Source organism: Poeciliopsis prolifica, unplaced genomic scaffold, assembly GCF_027474105.1.
Source record: "Poeciliopsis prolifica strain line A6 unplaced genomic scaffold, Auburn_PproV2 SCAFFOLD063, whole genome shotgun sequence".
Lineage (NCBI taxonomy): Eukaryota > Metazoa > Chordata > Actinopteri > Cyprinodontiformes > Poeciliidae > Poeciliopsis > Poeciliopsis prolifica.
Window position 1 is genome coordinate 255,987 of NW_026562438.1, and position 27,514 is coordinate 283,500.

At 38.5% G+C, this 27,514-nt stretch overlaps 2 protein-coding genes across 2 annotated transcripts; one reads left to right on the forward strand and one right to left on the reverse strand.

Annotated features, from left to right (window-relative positions):
* Positions 1-544: 544 nt before the first annotated feature.
* Positions 545-10,261, reverse strand: LOC129379971 (C-type lectin domain family 4 member A-like). The gene is made up of 9 exons (XM_055060931.1): positions 10,201-10,261; positions 5,541-5,611; positions 4,271-4,387; positions 3,455-3,574; positions 2,867-3,024; positions 2,641-2,756; positions 1,477-1,592; positions 1,131-1,221; positions 545-781 (listed from the first exon to the last, which is right to left on the reverse strand). The coding sequence occupies exons 2-9, from the start codon at positions 5,608-5,610 to the stop codon at positions 697-699; spliced, it is 873 nt and encodes a 290-aa protein (XP_054916906.1). The 5' UTR covers position 5,611; positions 10,201-10,261; the 3' UTR covers positions 545-696.
* A 1,034-nt stretch (positions 10,262-11,295) lies between these two features.
* Positions 11,296-23,862, forward strand: LOC129379965 (golgin subfamily A member 6-like protein 22). Its single transcript, XM_055060926.1, has 7 exons — positions 11,296-11,512; positions 13,175-13,245; positions 15,264-15,362; positions 18,166-19,983; positions 20,417-20,580; positions 22,296-22,412; positions 23,594-23,862. The coding sequence occupies exons 2-6, from the start codon at positions 13,176-13,178 to the stop codon at positions 22,389-22,391; spliced, it is 2,247 nt and encodes a 748-aa protein (XP_054916901.1). The 5' UTR covers positions 11,296-11,512; position 13,175; the 3' UTR covers positions 22,392-22,412; positions 23,594-23,862.
* The last annotated feature ends 3,652 nt before the right edge of the window (positions 23,863-27,514 follow it).

The following is a 27,514-nucleotide window of genomic DNA, read 5'->3' on the forward strand; positions in this document are numbered from 1 at the left end:
TTTTGCAATATCTTTGTAATGAAAAGTTTTTAATCACTTCATATTCCAGGTATTCCTCAAAAATATGTTACTGATATTATGCAATTCAAATGTTTAATTGACCTTTTCTACATTTTAAGAAATATCATGTTTTTATTATTACCCCTTTCTTCTGTGAGTGGGTCAAAACTGGCCTGCATTCATTTCCCATTTAATTTAATGGAATCTTTGTTTCTTACCGACTGAGACAGGAAAACATGTTTGTGAAGCGTACACACCGAGTCCTAAGCGTCACTCCTGAGTGATGATATTTTACACAAGAACTCTTACAGATAAGTATCTTAATTCTTTACCTCACAAATGTAACAATCATGAGTACCTTGACAGTGTTGTCTTGAATCAACATATTAGCCTTTTAGCTAACATTAGTTTTCTACCCAACGAGCTAACACTGGCGCCTATGCTTTATTGTGTATTATTTGTGTGTGTCTCTGTGTGTGTCTGACCCACCGGATAAGAAAACCACGAGAGAGCGAGAGAATGTGTTGAATGACATGCAAAACCTGTTGATCAATGTGTTCAAGGTTTGTTCTTTTATCTTCTCAACAAATAAAATAAAAATGTATAGCGATATAAATCAATGCATAAATAATGAGCCAGAAAAGAGTAGAGTGCCTTCTCCGGGTCGAGGAGGATGTCCTGCCCTGAGGGGAGGAGTCAAAGTATCTCGAAATCTTGTTCACCAGGGAGGTCGACAGACGGATCGGCGCAGCGTCTGCGGTGAAGTGGGCGTTGTACTCGTCTGATTTAGAGGTCAAAAGGCCAACCAGCCCCCCCTTTTATGAAATTAGGCAAAACTGGTGTCAAATGTTTGTGCAGCAAATTTTTTGTTTGTGCCTCTATCACTTTAAAGATATAAAGAAAGAGATCAAAGGTCAACCAGACCCCCACCTTCTTCAGATCAGACAAAATGGGTGTCAATTGGCTCCACTACGTTTGTGCTGGTTTTTGCAAAAATTTGATACCAATTTTGTCTGATTTCATATAAGTGTTAAAGGTTGACCTTTAACCTTTCATTAATATCTTCAAAGCCAAAGCAGCACAAACCAAAATTTTTGCTGCACAAACCAGTATAAACGTAGTCGAGTTACCTGACACCCATTTTGTCTGACTTGCAGAAGATGGGGGGCCGGTTGACCTTTGATGACCTTCCTCTTGGCCTGTGGGAGGAAGCCGGAGTACCTGGAGAGAACCCACAGATACACCGAGAGAACAGAAAGACCTCAGACCGGGACTCAAACCCAGGACTTTCTTGCTGCCAGGCAAAAGTGTTACCAACTGTGACTCTGTGCAGATTTCATGTAAAAACTACAAAGAACAAACAGATCACATGACACGACTAACAGATTATTATAGTTATTATGCAACACCTTGTATATTGGATGAAACTTTAAGAGAACAGTTAGTAAGGTGGATATTTGTGAGCGTCAGTCTCACAGATGAATTTGTTCAGAAAGCCAGTCATTCCTTGTTTCCAGCTGTTGGAGGGATTTCTTTCTGGGAGAACGCAAACTTTTGATCCTGGAGAATAGGGGACGTCCTTCGCCCAGAACCTTGAAAACAGAAACATGAACCTCAGAACATAAAATAAAATCACACAGCAGCTCACTAACATCAGACTGATAACTGGCAGCATCTACATGTTTTGTCTCTATACCAATAAGAAGTATTTAAAAAAGAAGCCAGACTAGTATTAAATTAAGAGTTGTATGTACTTTACAGATTTAGATGTCTTTGTTTTCACAATTGCATCTAAAACTGTTGAGAAACTTTTATAAGTTTTTAACAAATTATCTACTTAAGTAGAATTAATCTAACAAATGTATTTGATCCAAATTCAACATGAAATTCTACTTTCAATGACAGTATTAAAATGATTCGTCCCTCTGAACAGATGTCTTCAGATGGGCCTGCCTTTGTAAACCAGCTGTTTTATCTTGATCTTCCTGATGTAACAATGACGGCCCTCACCCACATTCCCAAGGAGGCAGCTGGTCAAAAACCATCGACTGACTGCAAAAGACCAGCAGCAAGGCTTGGTGGCATCAGCCAGAGGGTTCAGGTCCCACAGTGAGGACAGACTGAGGACTGAAGGTCTCCATGCCTGAACTCAATCACCTTCAGCACCACTGACCCAAAGGCACAAGAAAACCCAGATGCAGTTTGCTCTTAGCTATATTAGGAGGATGAAGAACGGTTTTGTTTTTTCTGAACTTCTTGAGTCTGATCAGACGTCTGAAGCTCATGCTGAAAAGAACACCCTGCCCACTGTGAAGCACGGCAGGGACCCAATGATGCTCTGGGGCCGCTTCCCTTCCTCTGGGAACTTGCAGAGTGTGGAGGTCAAGATGGAGTCAATCAGGATATCCTGGGAGAAACTGTCCTGCTGTCTGAGGACGGATGAAGCTTGAGGAAACCCAGTAAGCTTTGACATCATTGGACGTCCAAACAGAACAATGAACCCAAACATATCTCACAGTCCACCAAGGTTTGGTTTAGAAGAAGTCCTGGAGAAGTCAGTTTATTTAACTCTTCTACAAGTGTGTCAAATATATTTATATTTCTACTTCAACATGTATATTTTTAGAGAATAGTTCTTACCCAAGATTGTCTCTTCGTCCATCAAGCCAGGTCCAGGTGTTGTTAACATTTTGTAATCCCATCCAGTATCCATGTTGTTTACTGTGGTAGTACTTGATGTGTTTGCTGACAAATTCCTGAGAACAGATTTTTTTTTAGATCGTCATAAATCTTCTTACTTTAAGTCATTTTCCAGGAACTTCCAGATTAGCTTTAGATATGTAGCATAGGTGGCGTTAGATTTTACCTGCTCCTCCAGATCATCAATTACAACCAAATCTGAACTATTTCTCTGACAAAACCTTCGACTTTGTTCCCAGGTCTTCCATGGAGCTGGTTTGTCGTAAAACATGTATTTTTTATTGAAGAGAATCCAGTTATCCAGGCAGCTGTAACACCCTGGTTCTATTAGACGAGATATAAGAGCAGAAAACTAAAATTTTGGTAAATAATAGCAAATAGAAAAAATTGTTGTATAAAAGAAAACCTGCAAACATACTTAATGTTTTACCAGCCAAAAATTCAGTATCAGAAAGTGACTGAGTTAAGCTACCATTCTGGTTAGAGTGGTGTACCACAGGGCTCTGTGCTCGGTTTTCTCAAAAACAACAGTACTCTCTGAAATCAAAACTTTACTTGATTTCAAAGTTGCTGCTACTGAATCAGTTTTACTTGCACACTTTGTCAGACAAGTGACCTTGAGGACTGAACTTGTGATGATTGTCACAGGTACCGTCAGAAAACTGTCTACGAATGAAGGTTATAACAAAATGAAAAAAAAAATCACATGAATGATACAAAGTTTCATTTCAAAGGTAATTAGAAACCTAATCACCTTTTTCTTTGTCTTGGTTCAGCTCCTGGAGCTCTGCCATCGTTCTTTCCTTAATCAGTATCTTTCTTTCTGCTCTAAGAGCATTGATATTTTCCCTTTGGATGGCCATCTTTATACTCACTATAAAAACACAAATTAGTCAGAGTCAGCGAATCTACCTGTATCAGAGAAGTATCAATATTTTCAGTCTCTCTCTCAGATCTTTTCAGAATATCAGACATTATTCTCAGTTTAGAAACATGTAACACTTATGGGCGAGGCAGCATCAGAAGAATGGCCTTTTAAGGAGGTGTGAATGAAAAACAGTGCTATTGGTTTTGGTGCATATATTAAGTGAACCGTATAAGTACTGTCATAGTACTACTAGTACTACTAATGTTTCACTAGTAATGAAGCATTATCCAGACTTGCTTCATTACTGATTGTCTTATGAACTCTCTGTATTACACAATATATAAATAAACTCGATTGAGTGATTTTACCTGAACAGTGCTTGGAAATAGATTTTTTTCACGGCACTGAGTCACATGATGGGTCAGTTATGTGGAGCTTTAATGTTGGAAGTCTTGACACATAATTGGGTTAATTTTATATCCATTGTGAACAAGATCCTTAAGATCCTCCTTCAGGCAGAGACTACCACTAACTCAGAGGGTTCAGTGCAGAGTTTCGGCCTCTGACTGAGAGGAGTTTACTGTCTATCCAGGCGCTTCATAACTCCTCCTACTGTTACACACGTGCATCCCAATGTGTTAAACCGCTAAAAACCTGTCCTAAAGGAAGCTAATTAAAATATTGTGTTGAAATGAAACTCACTGTAGATAATTGTTCCAGCGACCAGAGCACCAAAAATCCCAAAACCCGCCAAATACAGACGAGACCGAGTGAGTGCTGTTGATTCGTCTTCTCCTTCTGCTTCTGCTTCTGCTTCACCTGGAAGAAACAATGAAACTGTTAAGGTAAAATTATAATTCAGCAGGAGGGCTCAGATGCATGTATTTGTCAGGATCTTGGTTAGTTTGAGATTGTTCTGGGTTTTATTATTTGTGTTTGCTTTGTTCTATGTATTAGTTTTGCATTGTTTTCTATTTTTACTTCAGTGATTCTAGTTTTGTTTATTCCTTGTGTCGAGTCCTTTTCTTAGTTACAGTAATGTAGTTTTTATTACGCTTCTTATGTCTACTAATTTTGTTATATCCATTTCCTTGTCCTCAGTGTGCTCTCCCTGGCCCCCTGTGTCACTTCCTCCTTTCCTCTCTCTCGTAACACCTGCAGCCTGTTAGCTCATCAGCCCAGGTCATTTGTTCTGCATTCAACCTCCCAGTTCTTCAGCACCTCATTCTCAGTCCCTCCTTGCTGGTTCTTCCCGTTGAATCTTGTCTCCTTCCTGTTGTTCTTGTTGTTATTTTAGTTTTGCTTTGGCTGTCTGTGTTCTACATGGTTTTAGTTTAGTCATTTGTCATTAAATATTCAAAATCACCTGCTGCCTCTACCTGCATTTAGGTCCAACATCAACACCCACCATGATAGAAGAGGGGTAAATCTTATTTTTAATTATATTAATATATAAAATTGAAATGTCAAAGAGTAAATTCACACTGATGATGGTAAACTCCTGGACTGTAGCCACAGCTGCCCTGGGGTGATCTGATGAAGGGAGGGCACAATTTTGGGCCATCAGCCCTTGGACGAATGTCTCACCTGAAAACATAGTCGACGAAGACAAATGGACCGGGAATCAAACTGGCAATCCACCAACTGCAGGGTGAACTCCTCCAATATTGTTTACAGTTGCCTTTGAATTCTCTATCACTACTAAAGATCACTAATTCACTTTCCTTTATTATGCCACTGTAACATAGCTACGCCCTTATTTGTTTTCATCATGCAAAGTTGTCTTGTTGCTGAAATGTGCGCTTCAAATAAACTTGCCTTGCAGAGATTTCTCAGATGACAGAAACACTCAATGTTTATATGTTGTCAAAAACAACCTTATTACAGAAGAAAATGAAATGTACCGAGAACATTTTGGTAGTAATTTTACTTTTCAGTCCTCTTAAAACATAACATGTGTGAAGTCACTTACCTTCAGGAGAATATTTGTCTTTGTTGACAGTGCCTGTAGAAAACACGTCATTGTCCCCAATGTTCTCCATCCTTTAAGGAGAAAATTTAGGAGAAGATTTAGATTTTGGAAAATGTCCGACGTCTCCTTGAATGATCTCACCTGTAGCTCAGTGGAAAGCCTGTGGGTTTCACTTCCACTTTTTAAAAAACAACACCAGGGTTAGATCCAGCATCAGAACATAAAGACAGTTACAAAGTCTGCCTTCTGTCACCTGAGGAACATTTTCTGTTAGTATTTAAGCTAGTGGTAAGTTATATTAAAATGCTTTCTTTTTCTTCCTTGCATCTTGTAAGATTTATTTACTTATTTATTATTAATTTTAATTTAAATAATTCAGATAAATTGTTCTCATCTCCATATCTAATTGAAAACTCCAGATGGCATAAATCTTTAATCAGGATTAAGCCATGAATAGTTTTATTCCCATTCCTTTCTCAGGTACGGACGACCGAGTCAGGTTTTTTTGTAAATTTTTCTAAATAAGTGTTTAAAATAAAGTTTTCGAATTAGCTGTGACTTCTGACTGGGAAAATCCTTTGCGGATAAAAGCAACGCCCAGCTTTCTACTTCGATATAATGTCTCGGTAAGTAAGGAGCGGAGCGCCATCTAGCGTTTGTACATAAAACTTACAGGATGCGGTCAAATATGAAGAGCATGCGGGACTTACTGAACATGACGGTTAATACGGAACAGTTGGCAACCGTTAACTTATGCGTTTTAATACATCAATTTACATGGAAATAACAGAAACAAGATTTGTTTAGGTGGATCTAACTGAAATGTTTAGCGATATAATAAAATTTGTATGATGGTGTCACAGTTGAATTGTCCTGTATGTTGGAGATAAACCCACATTAACGGTAGTTAGCATTTAGGCTAGCGGCAGTGAGCAATCACTTATAATGAACAGAAATATCTTAAAATAATAATTGATGTAAGCAACAAAAAAAAAAAAAAAACACGAAAAAAAGAAACAGCTCTGTGTACTGACTTGTGAACTTGACCCACCTTTTGAAAACAGAAATTAGCTCCTTAAGTGGTCCCTGATAGCAGAGACAGCTAGCAGAGACTCTGGGACTGATTCCGCCAGGACCGCTGTACTGACCAGCGGATCACTCCGCCCCCAGACGGCGGATCACTCCGCCCCCAGACGGCGGATCACTCCGCCCCCAGACGGCGGATCACTCCGCCCCCAGACGGCGGATCACTCCGCCCCCAGACGGCGGATCACTCCGCCCCCAGACGGCGGATCACTCCGCCCCCAGACGGCGGATCACTCCGCCCCCAGACGGCGGATCACTCCGCCCCCAGACGGCGGATCACTCCGCCCCAGACGGCGGATCACTCCGCCCCCAGACGGCGGATCACTCCGCCCCCAGACGGCGGATCACTCCGCCCCCAGACGGCGGATCACTCCGCCCCCAGACGGCGGATCACTCCGCCCCCAGACGGCGGATCACTCCGCCCCCAGACGGCGGATCACTCCGCCCCCAGACGGCGGATCACTCCGCCCCCAGACGGCGGATCACTCCGCCCCCAGACGGCGGATCACTCCGCCCCCAGACGGCGGATCACTCCGCCCCCAGACGGCGGATCACTCCGCCCCCAGACGGCGGATCACTCCGCCCCCAGACGGCGGATCACTCCGCCCCCAGACGGCGGATCACTCCGCCCCCAGACGGCGGATCACTCCGCCCCCAGACGGCGGATCACTCCGCCCCCAGACGGCGGATCACTCCGCCCCCAGACGGCGGATCACTCCGCCCCCAGACGGCGGATCACTCCGCCCCCAGACGGCGGATCACTCCGCCCCCAGACGGCGGATCACTCCGCCCCCAGACGGCGGATCACTCCGCCCCCAGACGGCGGATCACTCCGCCCCCAGACGGCGGATCACTCCGCCCCCAGACGGCGGATCACTCCATCATATGAACTCTTTTCAAACCGTTCTCTTCGGAGTTTACACCGAGACAGAATAATATCAATCAATCAATCAATCAATCAATCAATCAATCAAGTTCTTTTTCAGCAACAAGGCAGTTCAAATTGCTTTAGTCATGTGTCAATTAAAGACAAAAACATACATATTAGTTATGTGGTTGTCCACGAACGATCAGATGTTTTTTTCAACGGCTCTTTAATATGAACATAGGACTCGAGTCTCAATGAGAGCCGTTCTTGTTTTTCAGTAATGCTCTGGTGTTCTAGATTAACTGGTGGCAGCACCTGGAAAAGACAGATGTTTGTGTGGGCGTGGCTTTTTAGGACCCCTTTACCGAACCAGGAAATAGACAATGCGATAAGCTTAAAGAATCTTTGTAAAAAATACTATCCAATCCCATAAGACAACTATTAAGATCGTGGGAATAACTAATTACAAAGACACTTATTGGTCTAATATGGTACGTTGCCTTTTTTTAAATTAATTTGAAAAATATGTAAATTAGGCAGAACTTGTCCTGATTTGCTTCAGAAGTTGAAATTTGTCAAAGGAAGATTGAAATAGATCTCAAGATGCCAAAAACAGATCTCAAAGCAAAGATTAATCCCTGAAAGCCGATATAAATGTTTAAGAGCCTTGGGATTAATATAAAATGTTTAAAAAAACTGGCTATATGTTTTTCACATCTCCCTCATCTTGTATGATATTTCAATTAGACATCCACAGAAAGAATATCGAAAAAATTTTAAGCATGTTATAGTTTATTTCTTCGCTCATTTACAGAAGACATGGCTCCTGCAGATCTGGATAATTTTGTCTTTATTGTTGATATTTTTTCTCTTAATTTACCAACATCTTTATTCTTTTCATTAAGTGACTAACACTCAACTGTAAGAGACAATGCTGAAAAAACTCTTACATACTTTTACATCAGAAACAGGTTAAAATCTTCACTCAAACTGAGATTCTGAAAGTGTCACCAGTTAATCCAGGTTTGCCTCTGAAAGCGCGAAGTGTCCGTTAGATCAGGATCAATAATAGGATCGGTCGATATAGTTGGATAAAACATCGCTCTCAGAGCTCAGCGGTCGCTGGTACGAGTTCAGTTAGAGAAGTCGTATAATTAATATACCAGAGCCGTTTTATTGTCTAAAAAAATTATATTCACTTGCAGCCAACGTTTAACAAGTTTGCCAGGCAAACTTTTAACTGTAAGAATAGTCTGCTGCTCAGTTAAAGTGCAAAAGAAACAATGTGGCTTCCATTAAACGAGCAAGGAATTAGTTTGCGTGATATCAGAACTGTTTACATTTATTGACGTTTGCAGAACATGCCAGTCAATATAAGACTGAGAAGATGTAAAATAATCGTCAGTCCTTTAAATGCTGGGTGATAATACATATTCTTACAGTTTAGCACCATCTCCTCTTCAAGTGATTTATATTTCTGTGATATTTCAATATATTCTTGAATATTCCTTCACATACAAAACATTGTTTTGAAGAGATAATAGAGAAAGAAACATTTTCTAATCCGCTTATTTACATTTGTCACATTGGTTATCGTTAGAAAGGTATCTAACTGCTTAAAAAGCTTTTTCAATAATTTTTCTGATGAATGGGAGGTCAGAAGTCAGCCTGTAATTCTGCTGAAATTATTTTTCCAGATTGTTCTGTTTTATCAACGGTTTGCTAACTTCTGTTTTTAAAGCCTGAGAGCGATGAGTTTACTACTTGGATCAGTGAAGAGGCAATGATAGGCAGGACTTTAAGGTCTGGATACAATATCTAGACAGTGGGAAGAGGAACTGAATTAATTTATAATTTCTTCTAAACTTTCAGAAAGTAGTTGAAATTGAGTCATTTTTCTGCATTTATTCTTTGGGCATAGCATTAGTACTGAATTTAGTGTGGATGTGTGGATTAACCTCCATTTTGGGAAATTTTCCTCTGCCAAGAAGAGAAAATTAAACAGTTGACAAACTGATGGCCTCACTGTTGCATCTCCCAAATAAAAAATAAAAAAAACAGAAAGAAAAAGAGGAAACATGACAAAGCCTAAACTTTTCAGTTAAAAAATAATTGATTTTCAGGATTTTAATATATGGATTTTGATATGAAGTCTAATGCTGAGAAATAATCTGGTTAAAGAAACAAAAAGACAGAAAAAGAGACCTCACAAAAAAGACCAAGGTTGACACAACTTATTCCTAATGGCTCCATCGAGTTTCCGCTGAATACTGCAGTCCGATGGACAGAAAAGCCTGCTTGCAACACCTGCTTGTTGTTCGGGAGGACTCCGTGGCTTTCCTGTTTGGAGGATGGCGGCGGTTTGTTTTCTGTTCTCTTCCACACCTGATCACGGCCAACCGGTGAACAGGAGGATGTTGATTTGAAATCAAGTACCTACTCTCCTCTTGAGAAGGGACCTTAAAATCATGTCAACTATTGGAAAAACAGTAGTTGAGAGTCTGATGCTCACAAAAAAGGCCGGATAGAGTCGATCCCGTGAAAAAGGGGCATAACTGCCGTTAGCATTAAAGCTAACGGCAGTTAAAGGCCACTTCCGATGCACACAAATATCTCAAAATAGAATCAATATCAATAAAACAATGTCCTGAACTTTGAAACACTTCTAAATATGATATTTATAAATTACTTGTGCACTTCACCCACCCGTGAAAACAGAAATCGGGCTCTTCTTCAGTAACGGCTTTGCTGGAACGCTGACTTCTTCCTCTTCTTCTTCTTTGACAGTTATTGGCGATTGGCAGGCAATGAAATTGGTGCTTTACCGCCACCGTCTGGTGATTGTCTGTCAAGGATTTTGTAACCGTTAATTTAAGATCGCAAAATGTTCCTTTTTTCAGCCATAATGCTCTTATTAAATTCCTGTTTTTCTTTATTATTACTTTCTGACTTCCGCACGTTTTACTGCGTTTAACTTCTTCTGCTAACAAATTATGCCAATAAAATGTCTGCTTCTTCTAGAGATTCTTTATTTTTAAACATTTCCCATTTTTAACTTAGGGAAAAGTTGAAAATGACTAAAATAAATAACATCGTATTGGAGTTGGTTTCATTGTAGCAGAGTTTAATCAAAGTTAGGAAAAAGAATGAACGAACTTTCAGTTACACATGAGAAATGATAAAAATATTATCAGCCATTCAGTTATTTATTCAGTTATATATAATTTCAATTAAAGAAATAATATTTAGGATCCGTAAATCGTTCTGATTCCAATTCATTATTAGTCAGATTTCAACACAACAATTCAGAAAACGGATCAAATATCTTAACAGATATTTCAACAAACATTAGACAGAATATGATGTGTCTAATGATTACATTTTTATGGGCCACAGATCATCATGGTGTCAAAGGGAACAAAATGGCAGCTGAAGCTGCAAAAGGGGCAAATAGAAATTAGCTTGTGGGGTTATGTTTCCATTTTATAAAAACAGATAATTTTTAAATAAAACAGAAAATGGATGAGAAAATGTAAAAGCAGTGTGAAAAAGAAAGGAAAGAATGTTGCTTCTCTAAAATCCAATAGAAAACTAGAGAAATGAGAAGTAAATGGAGAAGGAGGAGAAGAAGAGAAAATTACTTGTCTCCTCAGATTTGGGTAAACTGGGCCACTCAGCACTCTTTGTTTCAGTGAACACAGAGGGGATGATGAGACAATAGAACATGTTCCATCATTTAGAAAAATAACAATTGATTCAAAATTTTAAAACAATTACACTTGAACTGGATTTGATTGACTTATTTAGTAATAACACGAAAAGTAAAAGTTATTAGATAATGTTTCACTAAATTGAATGAACAGATATAAAATTTTAGTGATATTCTGTTTCACATTTTATACCAGTCGGTGGCGGTAATGCACCATGACCGTCGTTAGCCAACCGCCAATAACCATCGAAGAAGAAGTCAGCCTCGCAGCAAAGCCATTACTGAAGACTCTGATTTCTGTTTTCACAGGTGGGTTAAATGCACAAGTAAGCGATATATATTAATTTTAAAAGTGTCTTTAAGTCCAGGACAGTGTTTTATTGACAAAGATTCTATTTTAAGACATTTCTTTGTGTTAGAGGTGACTTTTTCTGCCGCTAGCTTAAATGCTAACTACCGTTACTATAAACAGGTTTTATGTTATTGTTTACGTCCAGAAATTTTAGGCATGCGCACAACGCTGGACAACAAAAAACAAACAAACAACAACAACAACAAAAAACGTTTACCTTCCGCTTCAAAACAATTCCGTTAACAAAATGAAACCTGGAGATGAAGCTATCATTAATTTAGGGCCGTTCGCCACAGCAAAGGGAAGATAACGCAGAAAAACCGTTGAAGAACATCTCCAAACCACTCGTTCATTTTCTCGGTCCCTGTGTTTGCTACGCAATGCAGACCCGTTGCCATAGAAACAGTTACACTATTGTATCAATATTAAATAAAAGCCGTGGCTTATGTATAACCCCAAATTAAAGCTGTTGCTAGTGGGTTTATCCTTTGTGCCCAGCGCAGCCCTAAAACCTTCAGTCCACCTGCTGATTGGACGCACTTCCGGTCTGTATAAATCACGGTCAGAGCGACAATCAGCTCCCAGATTGATTTATTCTCCATCTATTTAGGAACCAGTGAGGCCCATTGCTGTTTCCAGTAGGGTTTGTCATTAAGGCCGCTTCTGTGGGTTAAAGCAGGATGTAGTCTATGCCTCACTGGTTCCGGCCAGACGTCCGACTCCATGTACTGCTTCATAACTTTAAACGCGTTGTCATTTTTCTGAGGCAACAGAAGAAGAGAGTTGAGCTGATTTTTAGAGCCTGATTGGGATTCTTCTGGGATTTCAAGAGAGATGCTCAGTGGGAGGAATGCTGCAGAGTAAACAAGGTTTTCAATTAGTAAACACAGATAAACGTTTATGTGACCTTTCAAATAAAATAACCTTGTTTATTAATACTAAATAAATAATGATGCAAACATTGTCATGTATAAAATGCTTTGTAATTATACTCACATTTGCATAAACACTAGCTCATACATTACAGAAACCTAAGAAACGAATGTTTCCAACCTGAAGTCTTTTTGTATCGATGCAGAATCAATCTGCTCAAGGTCATCAATAGTTCATAATATTACTCAAGTAAATGTAAAGTACAGTGCAGTAAAAGTACTCGGATAAGTACTTGTATACGTAATAAATGTTTTTAGGAACATCAGTGAACAGTACCAACAGCATGCAGAGTGGGAAGAGACAGCCAGTTATTTTTAATTGAACTTTGTCATGTCTTTTATATATTTTCCAACACTGAAATATTTGGTCTTCTATACCAATGATCACTTAATCGTTTCTTTTTCTGTTTCTATGCTGGCAGGACAAAGTTAATGTTTTATATCTGGCCTGATCACTAATTGAGTACCTGTGGTCGATTTATTAAAGTATCTTCTGCAAGAGCAAAGATTGTAAAACATATAATATGCATCAGAGTGTAAACCTTTATGGAGTGAATAGATTTATTTTATAACCAAGGACAGGAGAATTGCAGAAATGTGTATGAGAGAGTGAGAGCTGGTTTCTTGGCATGAAAGGTTTGTTCCAGAAGCAGATTTGTTTCCCAAAACTGTATTTTTCCTGTAAAGGATGGAGAACTACAGCGACGACGATGACTCTTCTACAGTCAATGTTAACAATGCCAATCCTCCTATTAAATGTAAGTGACTCTCTAAGCATTTTACAGTTTTTGAGGATTAAAAACTAACAGTGCTACCCAAAAGCATGTCATACATTGCTATTTCCTCTGTAGGAAGTTATACTTTCTTAACATGGGCTGTATCAGGAGTTGTTTTTATGTCACATGTAAACCTGAAGCTTTAATTTTCTTTATTTTCTTTAATTTGCTTTCTCTGCAAGCCAAGTTTAGTTGTATAGCACATTTCAGCAACAATTCAAAGTTCTTCACATGATAAAACAATAAAATGGAGAATAGCTAGTGGTCTAAATTAGTGATGGTTAATTTATTATTCTAAATAATCCAAAATCAACTCTAAACATGTTTTTAACCTTGTGTTACGTTCTGGTTCGGACGACGTCTACAAAATCATAAGGGTTATATAACACCAAAAGACATTTTTAGCCTTTTTGATTCATTTGTTCATAAAATAAGTCTAGGGGTAGTGGGCAGTGCCACAGGTTGCACCGGTGTGTGCGCGTTTCCGTCTGGTCAAGTTTACAAGTATCCTTCCAGAATCCAGAAAGTATCGTTCCAGAATCCAGAGAGTATCCTTCCAGAATCCAGAAAGTGTCCTTCCAGAATCCAGAAAGTATCGTTCCAGAATCCAGAAAGTATCCTTCCAGAATCCAGAATATCCTTCCAGAATCCAGAAAGTATCCTTCCAGAATCCAGAAAGTATCCTTCCAGAAACAATCAGCAAAGACACTTCCATATGACCCACTGGGACAGTCTAATTTTAGCTTTAGACAGTAATTAAGTTCAGGTTGTTGTTCTATCGGACAGTTTGTGTTTATTTTTCAGCTTTAGATCATGTACAGTAATATTGATAACAGGTTGCTTATCAGGAATCAATCAATCAATCAATCAATCAATCAATTTAATTTATAAAACACCCTTCATGCTAAAGCAGCTAAAAGTGCTGTAAGGATCAATAAAAACAAACAATAACCCACCACACATGGATGAACACAGCTGCCTGGAAAATGCACGAACTGAGCAGAAATGATTCAGTTCAGGAAGTACTGAACTGATACGTTAAAAAGACGGATCTTGACTGCTCTTAAAGACAGCAACACTTTCTGCTCTTGGGTTTTCTGGCAGACCGTTCCAGAAACGGTGGTCAGTAATACTGGAAAGGAGCCTCACCATCAATGTGTGTTCTGACTCGAGGAACTGTCCATAGTCAGGTGCCAGAGGACCTTAGAGTCCACAGAGGTTCATAAGGTAATAGCAGCTCTGTAAGATAAGATGATTAAGACATTTAAAAACCTTTAAAAGAAACTTAAAATCAATTCTGAGAGGCACTGGGAGCCAGTGCAGTGATTTTAAAACGGGTATGATGTGAACCTGACTTTTGGTCTTGGTTAGCACTCAAGGCACAGAGTTTTGTAATAACTGAAGGTTGAGCAGTTTTCATTGGGAGACCAGAAAGCAGGGTATTGCAATAGTCTATACAGCTGGAAATGAAAGCATACATAAGAGTCTCAGTATTAGCGAGGGAAAGAATAGGGAAAACTCAGGTGATCATTCCTTACATGATAAAATGTTTTATCATGTTTAATGCGTGGAATAAAAGTGAGCTCCAAGTAAGAAAAACTCCCAGGCTTCTGACTTGTTTTGAAAGTTTAAAGGCAGCTATTCGAATCATTCGGAGAATGGTTTCAGCCCCAGTTAGAATTATAACTTCTTCTGATCCTCTGGTCCAATGATTAAACCTTCTGTTTTGACCTGGAGAAAGTTTGTGCCATCCAGTTTTTATGTTTGAAATACAGTAATACAGTGAAATAAAAAGTACAGTGACTGGCTGGGGTCATCCTGAGGCAAATGTAAAATCTGTTTCTGGCTTCACAATTGGTGACGGCACGATGTATTTATAATGGCTTTCTGCTGTCACGATGCAAATCACTTTGAACATCCTTGTTGCTGAATTGTGCAATACAATTAAATTTCATTGATTAGTTAATCAATAACTTACTAATCCCATTGTTTTGTTTTAGCTGAAGATGCAGTGGAGTCATCAGCACTTCGGTGCTCTTCTCTGTTGATGGTGTTTTTGGGGTTGCTTTGTGCCATACTGACTGCAAAATTCATCTACAGTGAGTTTCATTTCAGCAGGATAAATTTTAAGTAGCTTCCTGAGTAACAAGTATTTAAAGGTTTAAAGCATTGGGATGCAAGCTCATAGATGAGCGCTCCAGTGCCTGGAGTGGTTTGATGCTGAGTGTGAAGGAGCTGGATGGATGGTGTTAAGAATTAAAAAGAGAAATAACTTGATTTAGCTCGTTAATTAATTCTTTGTCCCGAATTCCTGTGTCTGTGTAAGTGTGCAGAGAGAAAAGAGCAATCATACGACGTCAGACTTCAGATATTCAGAGTTTTATCCAGAGATTCAATGCAGTTCAGAATGTTACAACAAGCATCTCACCTAGATTATCAAAAAGTCCAAGACATGACAAAACAGAGACAAAGAACTGAGTAAAAGACAAAAGATTAACAGAGATGCATCCTCCGGGAAACTCTCACTCAGCATAAAGAGATTCAAACTTCTGCTGTAAAACAAATCATTTATAGAATGCGTATTCTCCTCATTTAAATATATGCATTAGGAGGTGTGTTCTTTTCCTTTGTGTGGGCTGTCTCAATGTTAATTTTATTACCTCCTGCTAAAGAGCCCCAAAGGCAGATATACGGCCCAGCTCTTCTCGTACCAGCCGCTGTCCAGTTTGATATATGATTGCAGCTGCAGCGCTATCTCTGCCTCAAAATGTTTCCACAAAAAGTAGTTTGTATTTTTAACCAAGCTTGCACACAATGTAATGCTAAATAATGACTATAAGTTTGGATCTAATAAGTAACTAATTAAAAACATGCTTAAAGAAATATAGTTAATTCTAATATAGATAAAATTATTTATAAAAAGTTTTAAGATCCTAGTGAACTTTTGAACCATGCTCAGGAATTTGTTAATTGCCTGGCATATAGGCTCCTTATCTAAAGATCCAAGGAGTCTAGGCCTGTGCTCTGTCTACTCCTCTTTTTAAGAATTTATCTTTATCTGCGTTCATAGAGTGAGCCGTTGTTCTAGTATTATCTAAATTTATATGCATTAGAGTGTACTTTAACTTTCTATGTTATATTTCATATGTATCAAAAACTATCCTGTGCAGTATTGTGCTAACTTAAAATTCTATTTCAACAATGGTAATCTCACATTTCTGTTCCAAGAAGCTACAGAATGTCCCCTGCTTCAGTCTGACCAAAACTGGTTCGAGGGTGTTTTTTGAACAATCAACCACCTCATAAAAGAAAGAACACAACTTTATTCTCTGTGATTTAAGATATTTTTTCCACATCAATTGATCTTTAATGTTCAAATAGTCCATCTGAATTACATCTTTTTAAGAACATCACCCAAAAACATTAATTCATTTACTGATTTTACAACATTTTTAAAGATTCTCATTTTACCTGTTTAAGTATTTTTTTTGTTTGTCACACTGATATTTAGCATAAACATTAGTGCTTATGCCAAACACTACAAATCAACATTAGTTAATTTATAGTAAGCCAAAGTTAACTATAAGTTTGGTATTTCCCAATATGTATTGATTTTATTTAGGAAATAACCAAAGATTTATTTTCCAAATCACATATTTCTTCTCATTTTCAAGCGCATACACTAATCACAAAATTTATAAACTAAAACTCACAAAGTTCACAGCTGCAAGCAAATGTATTCTTTTCTCTCCATGGACATGCATGTACAGACAACAATACAAAAACTTACAGCAAGCACAGAGGTCAGCTCAACACCAAAAGCAAGTAGAAATGGTTTCTGAGTATGTTAAAAAGAATCAGAAACTTGAGGTCAGCAAGCTCATGTTTAGTAATGAAATAATAACTGTACACACTGAAAGAAGTTATGCGCACATAGGAGATAGAGTGGGTCAACCTTCTCATTGGGTCCACATCCCAAATAATCAGTGTCGGTGCTTCCCATAAACTCTAAAACCAGAGGGATGTCTAAAGCTGCCCTACGACTTCCAGTGTCCAACTCGGCACTGGAAGAACGTATCTGCTGGACCCTAGTCAGGTTTGCCAGATACAGGGCTGCAAAGCCCAGAGGCACCTTTTTTCTTGAGCATGCAATAAATGGAGATGAAGACATCTCCAGTTTCACTGCACACTTATACGCAGCCTCAACTGCCAGGTTCTTGGTTAGGATATATTATTAGCAGACCAGCAACTATGCATCTGTCCTGAAGAGCACATCACATGACCCCACACTTCATACATGTCAAAACTCATACTTGTTAAAAAATGTTATGTCTTGTTCTATTTTTTACCCATGAAGGTCTCTAAAATTTATTGAAACTAAACAGCCTGCAGGATAATTACTGTATTACTTTTACATCTAAAATAAATATTTCTTAAATAGTCTATTGTTACAAGTAATCATGGATCCTTTAAGACCTATTTATTCTCTTTTTAGTTACTTGTTATCTATTAATTACTTGTACTACATTTAAATGGCTATTTTTATGAACAGGCTCATATTTCATAAAGGTTCAATACCTAAGGGCAATTTAGTGAGACCAATCAGTCTGACAGTCATGAGGCTGAACTGACGCATGAACAGGAAGAACATGCAGACTCAACAAATATGGACCCCACTGACTCAATCAATGAACCTTATTGGTGCAAGGCAACTGTGCTACCACCATGCAGCTCCCAAAAATAAATGAGTTAATGAAATATTCAAATCAGTTAAGTGTCATTTGGTGCTATACTAAGAATATGGTCTGATATCCTAAAAGGGTTTAAGAGAGAACTGAACATTTTGATGCTCTGTGATACAGATAGATTCACTGACTTTCTGACTAATTTGTGTGTTTCTAGTGAGTATGATGACGACCAATCAGCTGGAAAATATCCAAACCCTTACAACAGACAAACAGCGACTGATTTATGAAAAAGAGATGATGCAAAACCAAATTGACCATATGATCCAAGACAGACACCTGAGCCTATTAAGCGAGAGGGTTATCCGAGAGAGGCTTACTCAAGTCAGAGAGCAGCTGAGCAATATGACAGATGAACTGGACCAACAGACAGAGGAGCTGAAGAAAGAGAGAGATGAGCTGAGCAAAGAGAAAGAGGAGGTGAACAAAAAGAAGGAGGAGGTAAACCAAGACATAGAGGAGCTGATTAGTAACACACAGGAGCTGGAGAAAGAGAGAGACGAGCTGAGTAAAGAGCAAATCAAACAGAGCAAAGAGACAGAGAAGCTAAAAAAAGAGGAAGAAGAGCTAAGCAAAGAGAAAACAGAGCTGAGTAATGAGAAAGAGGAGCTGAGCAAAAAGAAAGAGGAGCTGAAAAAAAACAATGATGAGAGAGCAGAACTTATTGAAGAGAAAGAGAAGCTGAGCAAAGAGAAGAAGGAGCTGAACACTGAGAAAGACGAACTGAAGAAAAAGAATGATGAGCTCAGCAAAGAGAAAGAGGAGATCAGAAAAGAGAAAGACAAACTGAACAAAGAAAATTACAAGCTGAGCAAAGACAGAGAAGAGCTGAGCAAAGAGAAAGACAGGCTGAACCAACAGAAAGAAGACCTGGACAAAATGAAAACGGAGCAGATTAAAAAGAAAGAGTGGCTCAGCAATAAAACAAAGGAGCTGAACAAAGAAATAAATGAGCTGAACAAAGAGAAAGATGAGCTGAACAAAAAGACAGAGGAGCTGATCAAAAAGAAAGAGCGGCTAAACAAAGAGGAAGAAGAGCTGAAAAAAGAGGAAGATAAGTTGAGCATGAAGAAAGGAGAGTTGATCAAAAAGATAGAGGATATCAGCAAAAACATAATGGAGCTGAACAAAGAGAGAGCAGGGTTGAGCAAAGAGAAAGATGAGCTGAGCACAGAGAAAACAAAACTGGACAAAGAGAAAGAAAAGCTGAGCAAAGAGAAAAAGGAGCTGAGCAAAGAGAAAGATGAAGTGAACAAAGAGAAAGACAAGCTGAGCAAAGACAAAAAGAAGCTGCACAAAGAGAAAGATGAACTGAACAAAGGGGAAAACGACCTAAACAACATGAAAGTGGAGCAGAGCAAAGAAAACCAGCAGCTGAGCAAAGAGAAAGAGGAGCTGAACAAAATGAGAAAGGAGCTGAACACAGAGAAAGATGACCTGAGCAAAAAGAAAGCAAATCTGACCAAAAAAAGAGAGGAGCTGAACAAATTGACAGTTAATCTGAACAAAGAGAAAAATGAGCTGAACAAAAATAAAGAGCTGAACAAGGAGAAAGAGGACCTGAACAAAATGAAAGTGACTCTGAACAAAGAGAAAGAGGAGCTGAACAAACTGAAAGTGAATCTGAACAAAGACAAAGATGTCCTGAACAAAAATAAAGGAGAGTTGAACAAAGAGACACAGGAGCTGAACAGACTGAACGCAGAGTTGAGTAAAAAGAAAGCAGAGCTGAGCACAAAGACAAATAATCTGCACAAAGAGAAAGAGAAGCTGAAACAATATAAAGAAGACCTGAGCAAAGAGAAAGCAGACCTAAGCAAAACGAAAGAGGAGCTGAACAAAGAGAAAGAGACGCTAATAGCAGAGAAAAAGAAGACGGAGAGTCGATGCAAAGACAAAGATGCCCTGCAAATCTTCTATAATTTTGTCATGTCATTTCAGACCTTTACAGTTGAAAAATTCTGTCCTCGAGATAGTAATTATATTTCTGGATTACCTTTGAAACTCTTAATTATTAATTTTATTTTTGAAATATTCAACTAAGTGTTTCAAGACACAGCTGACCATTATAATCAGATTATAATCACAGGTAGAGTGCTGAAGGTCACTTTCCTGACAACAAAGTGAGCCAGTAAAATTGATTCATTAGCTCCAGGTTAACAGCCAACTTTTGATTTCAGAGAATATTATTTTTAGTGAACCCTGCGGTATGCCACTTCTGACTAGAATAATGTCTTAATTTAATCACCTTCCAATACTGATCCGCACTCTACCTTTAAAAGCTTTTTAGAGGAATTTTGATAATGAAAATTTAAATAAGTCCACATGGATTTCTTCTAGAAATGTATTTTTTTCTTTTTGATATTTGACCAAAGTTTCACTTCATTATGCTCTTTCCCCTTGTCTAGTGAGACCAAAATGTCTGGATTGCAGGGTCGGATGGCTTTCCTTCAGGGGACACTGCTACTGGTTTTCAGATAGAGGTCATTCTTTGAATTTCTGGGACGTGTCTCGAGACTTGTGTCAGCATGATAGTGGATATTTGGCTATAATTGATGATCTGGAGGAGCAGGTAAAACATAACATCACCTCTACTCTAGAAATTTAAAACGAATCTGAAAGTTTCTGGAAGATTGATCGCTTGACAATACTGAATTGCCCATATAAATTGAATCAATACGACCTAATTAAATTTTTTAAGTGAGAATAGAAAACCAAAGAGGAGAGGTGTTGCCCTAATACATGATGATTTCTTTAATTGCAAAAAATATTTTTAGGTCATTTGAACTCTTGAATATCTGGGAATTGAGGTAAAAAACCACAAACAAGGTCTGATACTAACTCTATGCAAAACTCCAATATATGTGGAAAACTTCTTTATTGGCTTTAATGGGCTTTTATGTGTTACATGCATCAATTATGATAGTTTCATAAAGTCTGCATTCTTGCTTTGTTGAAGCGCATACATGATGCTAGGAATGAATCTTGGCTCAATATCCATATGCTCCCACTAGCTCAGGTTATATCAACAAATAAGATCATCCACCATAACTACGCAGATGATACACAGCCAGTGATGGCATAGTTACCCTGAAAAAGTAACTGGATTACTGATTACTCCTTAAGAAGTACCTTAGCTAAATTACTGATTACTTGATTTGGTAAGCGTTACTGACTTCACTGATGTCACCAGGTGACTCTGAACCCATCCAATCACTGAACAGATACTTAGAGCAGATAAATGTGAGGATGTGCCAAAACTTTCTGCGTGTTTCAGGAGTTTCCCTGCGTCAACCCAGCTCATTTCAATTGATGAATGATTAACAGGTATTTGCTGCACTGCAATCACCTGAATCAGGAGTACAAAGGCAGGGAGACATCTAAAATATGCGGGGCAGTCTGCCTTGAGGACCAGAGTTGGAAAACACTGATGTAGAGTCAATGCACAGCTTCAGCTATTACATCTGGAAACCAGTGATCAGACTAAAACCTGGGAGCGGTGATGGACTCAGACCTGAACCTTCAGGGTCACATAAAGGCAGTCATAAAGTCGGCCTTCTATCACCTGAAGAACATCTCCAGGGTTAAAGGGCTAATGTCCCAACAAGATGTAGAGAAACCCAATCATGCGTTTATCTTTAGTCGCATTGATTGCTGCAACATTGTCTTCATAAGTCTGACTAACAAAATCAATCCTCCAGCTGCAGCTGATCCAGAACGCTGCCCGCTGGCGTTCTGACTAAAACCAGGAAGATGGAGCACATCGTCCCAGTTCTACAGTTCCTCCACTGGATCCCTGCAGCTCAGAATAAACTTTAAAATACTGATATTAGAATCACTGAACGGTTTAGCACCACATGAACCATCTGCTGCTGTATCAACCCTCCAGACCTCTCAGGTCGTCTGGTTCTGCTCAGCATCCCCAGAACCAGAACCAAATATGGAGAAGCACTTTCAGCTTCTATGCACCACAAATCTGGAACAAACTTCTAGAAAGTTGTAAAACAGCTGAAACACTGAGTTCCTTAAAATCTAAAGAGCCAGCTGTTTAGAGTTGCTTTTGAAACATTATAAAAGAAACTATCAACATTTTGATTACCATTTTGTAACGATAGAGAAAATTGACAAAATGTAACGCTTCAGTTTTTAACTGTGTTCTATGACTGTATTTTTATGATGCAAAGCACTTTGAACTGCCTTGTTGCTGAAGTATGTTGTATAAATAACTTGATTGATTGATTGAAGTAAAAGAGATTTATGACAGTCTGAAATGAAATCTGTTCACAGAAATTTATCGTCAAGCATGCCAAACCCTACGAATCTCAACACCAAGGATACTGGATAGGGTTACATCATAAACTCGCCGGATGGGTTCTGGGTTGATGGACGTAAGAACGCTCTTGAGTAAGAACTATTATCCAAATATACATATTTAGAGCTACTGTGTGTAACTTTTATAGAAAATACATTTTCATATTTGTTGAAACGGCTATCATGTCCTAACAGTATGGTATCTAATAAGGATGAATAAGGTGTGAAAAATTTGGGCTCCTCTGCCTTCTCCCATTGCTCTGAGTGCTAACTGGAAACAACCAATCAGAGCCTGGAGGCGGGTCTTAGCGCTGTCAGTCACAACCTAGTGTGGCTGCTCTCTGCTACTGCTTTTGCCTATCAGCAGATCCTGCTGTGATTGCTCAGGCTAGTTAGCATAGCAACTGATGGCAGTTTTCCTGTAACAGTAAGTTGTTTCTCTGCCATTAGCACAGTTAGCAGAAACTAAATGAGGTTGAGTGAAAACGTTAAGACCCTCCTCCTGGCGTAGCAACTGTCCCTGTAACTTTAAAGTTGGGCTTTTGCTATGTTTGTGCTTCTGTGATGGCAATGCCTTTGACTAGGCCATTATTGTAACATGCAATGAAACATTAAGTTGGTGAAGGCCTTCACTGGTTAAATCAGGGGTGATCAAGACAAAAGACCTGATTTGCAAACACATGCTGCCATGAAGAATTCTGTCCAGAGGGATGAATAATTTTTAGACTTCATCATTGGAAGTAGTTCCTTATGTTGAATTTGGATCAAATATTTTTGTTTCATTAGGTTTAGTTACATTTGTGTAGTGTTACTCATTTTCTTGAAAACATCTGAGAAAATCCTAAGTTGCTGTTGTAGTTGAGTAATTTTAGATTCAACAGTAGAAACAAGGACATTTACGGTGCGGAGGTGGCGCTGGAGTAAACGCTCGACCCGTGTATAGACGCAGCTATCACAGGTTTGAGGTCCAACCTGTTGACCTTTGCTGCATGTCTTTCTTCTTTCTCACAACCCAAATAAAGACGATTAGATCCAAGATTATTCTTTAAAAGATTGGATCTTTGGTAAAGCATTTAGAGCTTTAAAATCCAAGTTTTCAAGTTTGTAAAACTTTACTACAAGACTTATTTACTACAAGTCTAGTTTCTTTGCAAGTGTGTCTTTATTTACATTGAGACAACAACGCATGCTGACAGTTTTCAGTTTGATGTTATTAAGCTGCTGAACAATTTTTATTTTACAAATGTTCTGAGGTTCATGTTTCTGTCTTAAAGCTTCTGGACAAAAGAGGTCCCCCATTCTTCGGGAGCAGCTCTGCATATGCCACAAAGAAAAGCCAAAGAGAGCTGGAGAGCAGAAGACAAGGCAGTGAAGCACAGATTCATCTGTGAGCATCCTATGACTGTTTGGCCCTACAACTAACACTGTTCTGTTAAAGCTTCAGCGAGGAATACTCAACTGTGTCATCATTTTTTTGACAAATGTCATGAATGAAAGCACAATGTCTGTAGGTTAAATCCCACATTAAAAGATTCAATACAGATGTGCCGTTTCTACAGGAGACTCGTATCAGAAGTTGTGACGGTGGGCATCTCCTGGCATACTGGAAGGGACAATGTTTTCATGAACTTTTTCAGGTTAAAGCACGAGGGTCTCCATACTGATCAGCCAGCATATTCCACCTCAGGCCGATAATGTGGCAGCCAATAAACATGGCCGATTTATCGCCTGTACAACATTCTGAACGCCCTACTGAGTGTTTATGGTCCGTATTCAGGTGATGAGAATTTTTTTTCTTTTCTGATAAATACTCGTTGGTTTAGTGGTCGATTTCAATTGTTGGCTTGACCCAGGTTTGGAACCCTCATCATTAAAATGAATGTCATAAGCAAGTCTGCATCATCATCCAAACCGTTTTATCTGAATGCAGACTGTGTGATGTGTGGCGTACTTTAAATCCCGACCAGAGGGAGAACTCATGCTTCTCACGTGTCATTCAAGAATTTATTATTTTATCACTGATACTAAATGCCTGCTGCAGATCCGTTCCTGTGGCTATCAAAACATTGTTATTTCACTCTGTCCTGGTCCCTTCCTCACTTTCCTAAAGTTTATTCAGGATGAGATACATGTCTTTTTTGCTACTAATTCCTCCCAAGAAACCTCCAGCATTGCAGTATGGAATGCCATTAAAACCCAGTTAAACCTGCACAATTTTAGAATTGTTGTTCCATTTTCAAAGCCTGAGAGATGACACACTAGCCGATTATAATGGCAGGTATAACGTGTTTGATAGTAAGAGTGTGAGGTTTCACTCGCAAACATTCCAACTCCAGATACGAAATCCCGTAAAATTCTACGATTCCACACCTGAATTTAAAGTTAGCAAACATGGACAACGACGTTGAAGCAACAGAAAAAGAGATGCAGCAAAACGTTAAAGCTTTGGATTAGGAACTGGAGATCAGAGCGAAATCAAGGGTTATATTTGTTGCACTACAAGATAGAGATGAGTTGTATTTTTCTACCTTTTAACAAACATCACACTGGGTTTCATTTCTTTTCTGCTCTGTCGTTTAATTAATCGTAACTGTTTAATGATACGTTTTTACGTTGATGTTGCAGAATATGTGCATGTTCTGGGCCTTGTTTCAGAAAGCTGAACAATTGAAAGATCCAAGCAGATTGAGCTAGAAGAGTGCATGTCCTGCATATTTGCTTTTAGAGAACCAGATACCAGTTAAACTTGTTTTTCCCCAACAAAGGTAACGTCTTCCAGCTCCATTTATTGAGACCGCATGGTGAGTTAATTGCAGTTTTTCTGGCCTCAGCTCTGCCGCTCCTGGAGCTGCATGCGCAATATTTGTGCACTTCGGTTTTCACAGTTCAATGAACTTCTGCACCTATATTTTCTCTATTTGCCCTTCTGTGTAGGCTCGAAACAGATTAACACATTTTCTATATGTTTCTCTGTTGTGTTATCACTGCAGACTGAAATTAAACATGCCATTTCAACCAAATGTTAGAATGCGCTTCTAAATCAGATGTACTCTGTGCCAAAAGTTATCATTTTTCAGTGTTTTTTTCTTTCTGGTTACCTGTCACATTCAACAGGCTGCGTTCTCGCTCCCAGTCGGGGGACACCACACACACTGTGATCATCGGGCCAAGGCCAAGATGTTGAATATTCCTGATTTTAGATCGGAGCAGTCCCAACGTTCTACCGACTGGACCCGATCAGCCGTAACACACCACACAGTTCAGGATGATTGGTTACAATTATCGCAAAGAAATCGGGGCAAAACATTGTGCAGTGTGAAGTGAGCTTAAAGCCTACATAAGAGGCCAGATAACTGCCGACTTAGCAAAAATAAAATAAAAAACAGTATAATTGGTCAGCAGAACAACTGGGGGAGAATTTTCTATCATAGTCCAAGAGCACAATTTTCAGTGTGACAGCAGGACTTCATGTTTTTCTTCTCAAAACTTGTAATGATTGTCCTCAAAACAAAATTGGAAAACTCCAAAGTCATAGTTAACAAATATCTTTATCCCAAATGTTAGTGGAAGAAACAAAGAAATTACTTAAACAGGTCAAATTTGAATCTTTTGAGAAGCTGTAAAATAATTAACTAATGCTTCTGGGTGATGTTCTTGAAAAGATGGACTATCTGGAAAGTAAAGATCAACTGATGTGAAAATATACCTTGAATTACTGAGAATAAAGTTGCTTTATTTTTGGGTTTGTTAATAGACAGAGTGACTGGGAATGACTGGTCTTAGTGTGTTTGATGGGTTTCATGAAGCGCTTTGCACATGTGACATCACTTCATTGTCCAACCTACAGTGAATACATGTAGTGATTTTTTCTTATTTTTAAACTTTGTAGAAACAGTAAATATTTTATTTATAACCAAAATAGAGATAAATCTAAGGAAACTTTCAGTGGTCTCATAGATCCTTGATTAAGCAGAACATCTGAGAAAAAAGTTTTATTTGATACATTTTTATTTTACTTAAGATTTTAAGGTAATGTTCAAAAACCCAGGGTGACAGTTACAGTTTTGAAACTCCAGTAATTTTGCTTTGTTTATAACAGCTTCCAATGGAAATTGGAAACTATATTTGGGTATTCTTGAGGTTATGAATTGGTATGAGGATGACAAAAAGGACAGAGTTTTATAAATTATTACACAAATTTTGTCTTAACTGATTACAAACACTTTGAATTACAAAAAGAGGGGAACCAAATCATTATTGTAAGGGAATAAAATGACAGATGGGGCCGCAAAGGAGGCAGCTAAATTTGTAAATTTTGTTTTTCATTTTAATAAAACAGAAATAAAAATTGTAAAGGAAAGAATGTTGCTTCTCTAAAATCCAATAGAAAACTAGAGAAATGAGAAGAAAATGGAGAAGGAGGAGAAGAAGAAAAAATTACTTGTCTCCTCAGATTTGGGTAAACTGGGCCACTCAGCACTCTTTGTTTCAGTGAACACAGAGGGGATGATGAGACAATAGAACATGTTCCATCATTTAGAAAAATAACAATTGATTCAAAATTTTAAAACAATTACACTTGAACTGGATTTGATTGACTTATTTAGTCATAACACGAAAAGTAAAAGTTATTAGATAATGTTTCACTAAATTGAATGAACAGATATAAAATTTTAGTGATATTCTGTTTCACATTTTATACCAGTCGGTGGCGGTAATGCACCATGACCGTCGTTAGCCAACCGCCAATAACCATCGAAGAAGAAGTCAGCCTCGCAGCAAAGCCATTACTGAAGACTCTGATTTCTGTTTTCACAGGTGGGTTAAATGCACAAGTAAGCGATATATATTAATTTTAAAAGTGTCTTTAAGTCCAGGACAGTGTTTTATTGACAAAGATTCTATTTTAAGACATTTCTTTGTGTTAGAGGTAACTTTTTCTCCGCTAGCTTAAATGCTAACTACCGTTACTATAAACAGGTTTTATGATTGTTTAATTTAGGCATGCGCACAACGCTGGACAACAAAAAAAACAAACAACAACAAAAAAAAAAACGTTTACCTTCCGCTTCAAAACAATTCCGTTAACAAAATGAAACCTGGAGATGAAGCTATCATTAATTTGGGCCGTTCGCCACAGCAAAGGGAAGATAACGCAGAAAAACCGTTGAAGAACATCTCCAAACCACTCGTTC

Coding starts and splice junctions, on each gene's coding strand:
- LOC129379965 (XM_055060926.1), top strand. CDS start 13,176: ATGGAGAACTACAGCGACGACGATGACTCTTCTACAGTCAATGTTAAC. Junction 13,246..15,263: donor TGCCAATCCTCCTATTAAAT/GTAAGTGACTCT, acceptor GTTTTGTTTTAG/CTGAAGATGCAGTGGAGTCA. Junction 20,581..22,295: donor TTGATGATCTGGAGGAGCAG/GTAAAACATAAC, acceptor ATCTGTTCACAG/AAATTTATCGTCAAGCATGC.
- LOC129379971 (XM_055060931.1), bottom strand. CDS start 5,610: ATGGAGAACATTGGGGACAATGACGTGTTTTCTACAGGCACTGTCAAC. Junction 4,388..5,540: donor AGACAAATATTCTCCTGAAG/GTAAGTGACTTC, acceptor TGTTTCTTCCAG/GTGAAGCAGAAGCAGAAGCA. Junction 1,593..2,640: donor GGACGAAGAGACAATCTTGG/GTAAGAACTATT, acceptor TCTGTTTTCAAG/GTTCTGGGCGAAGGACGTCC.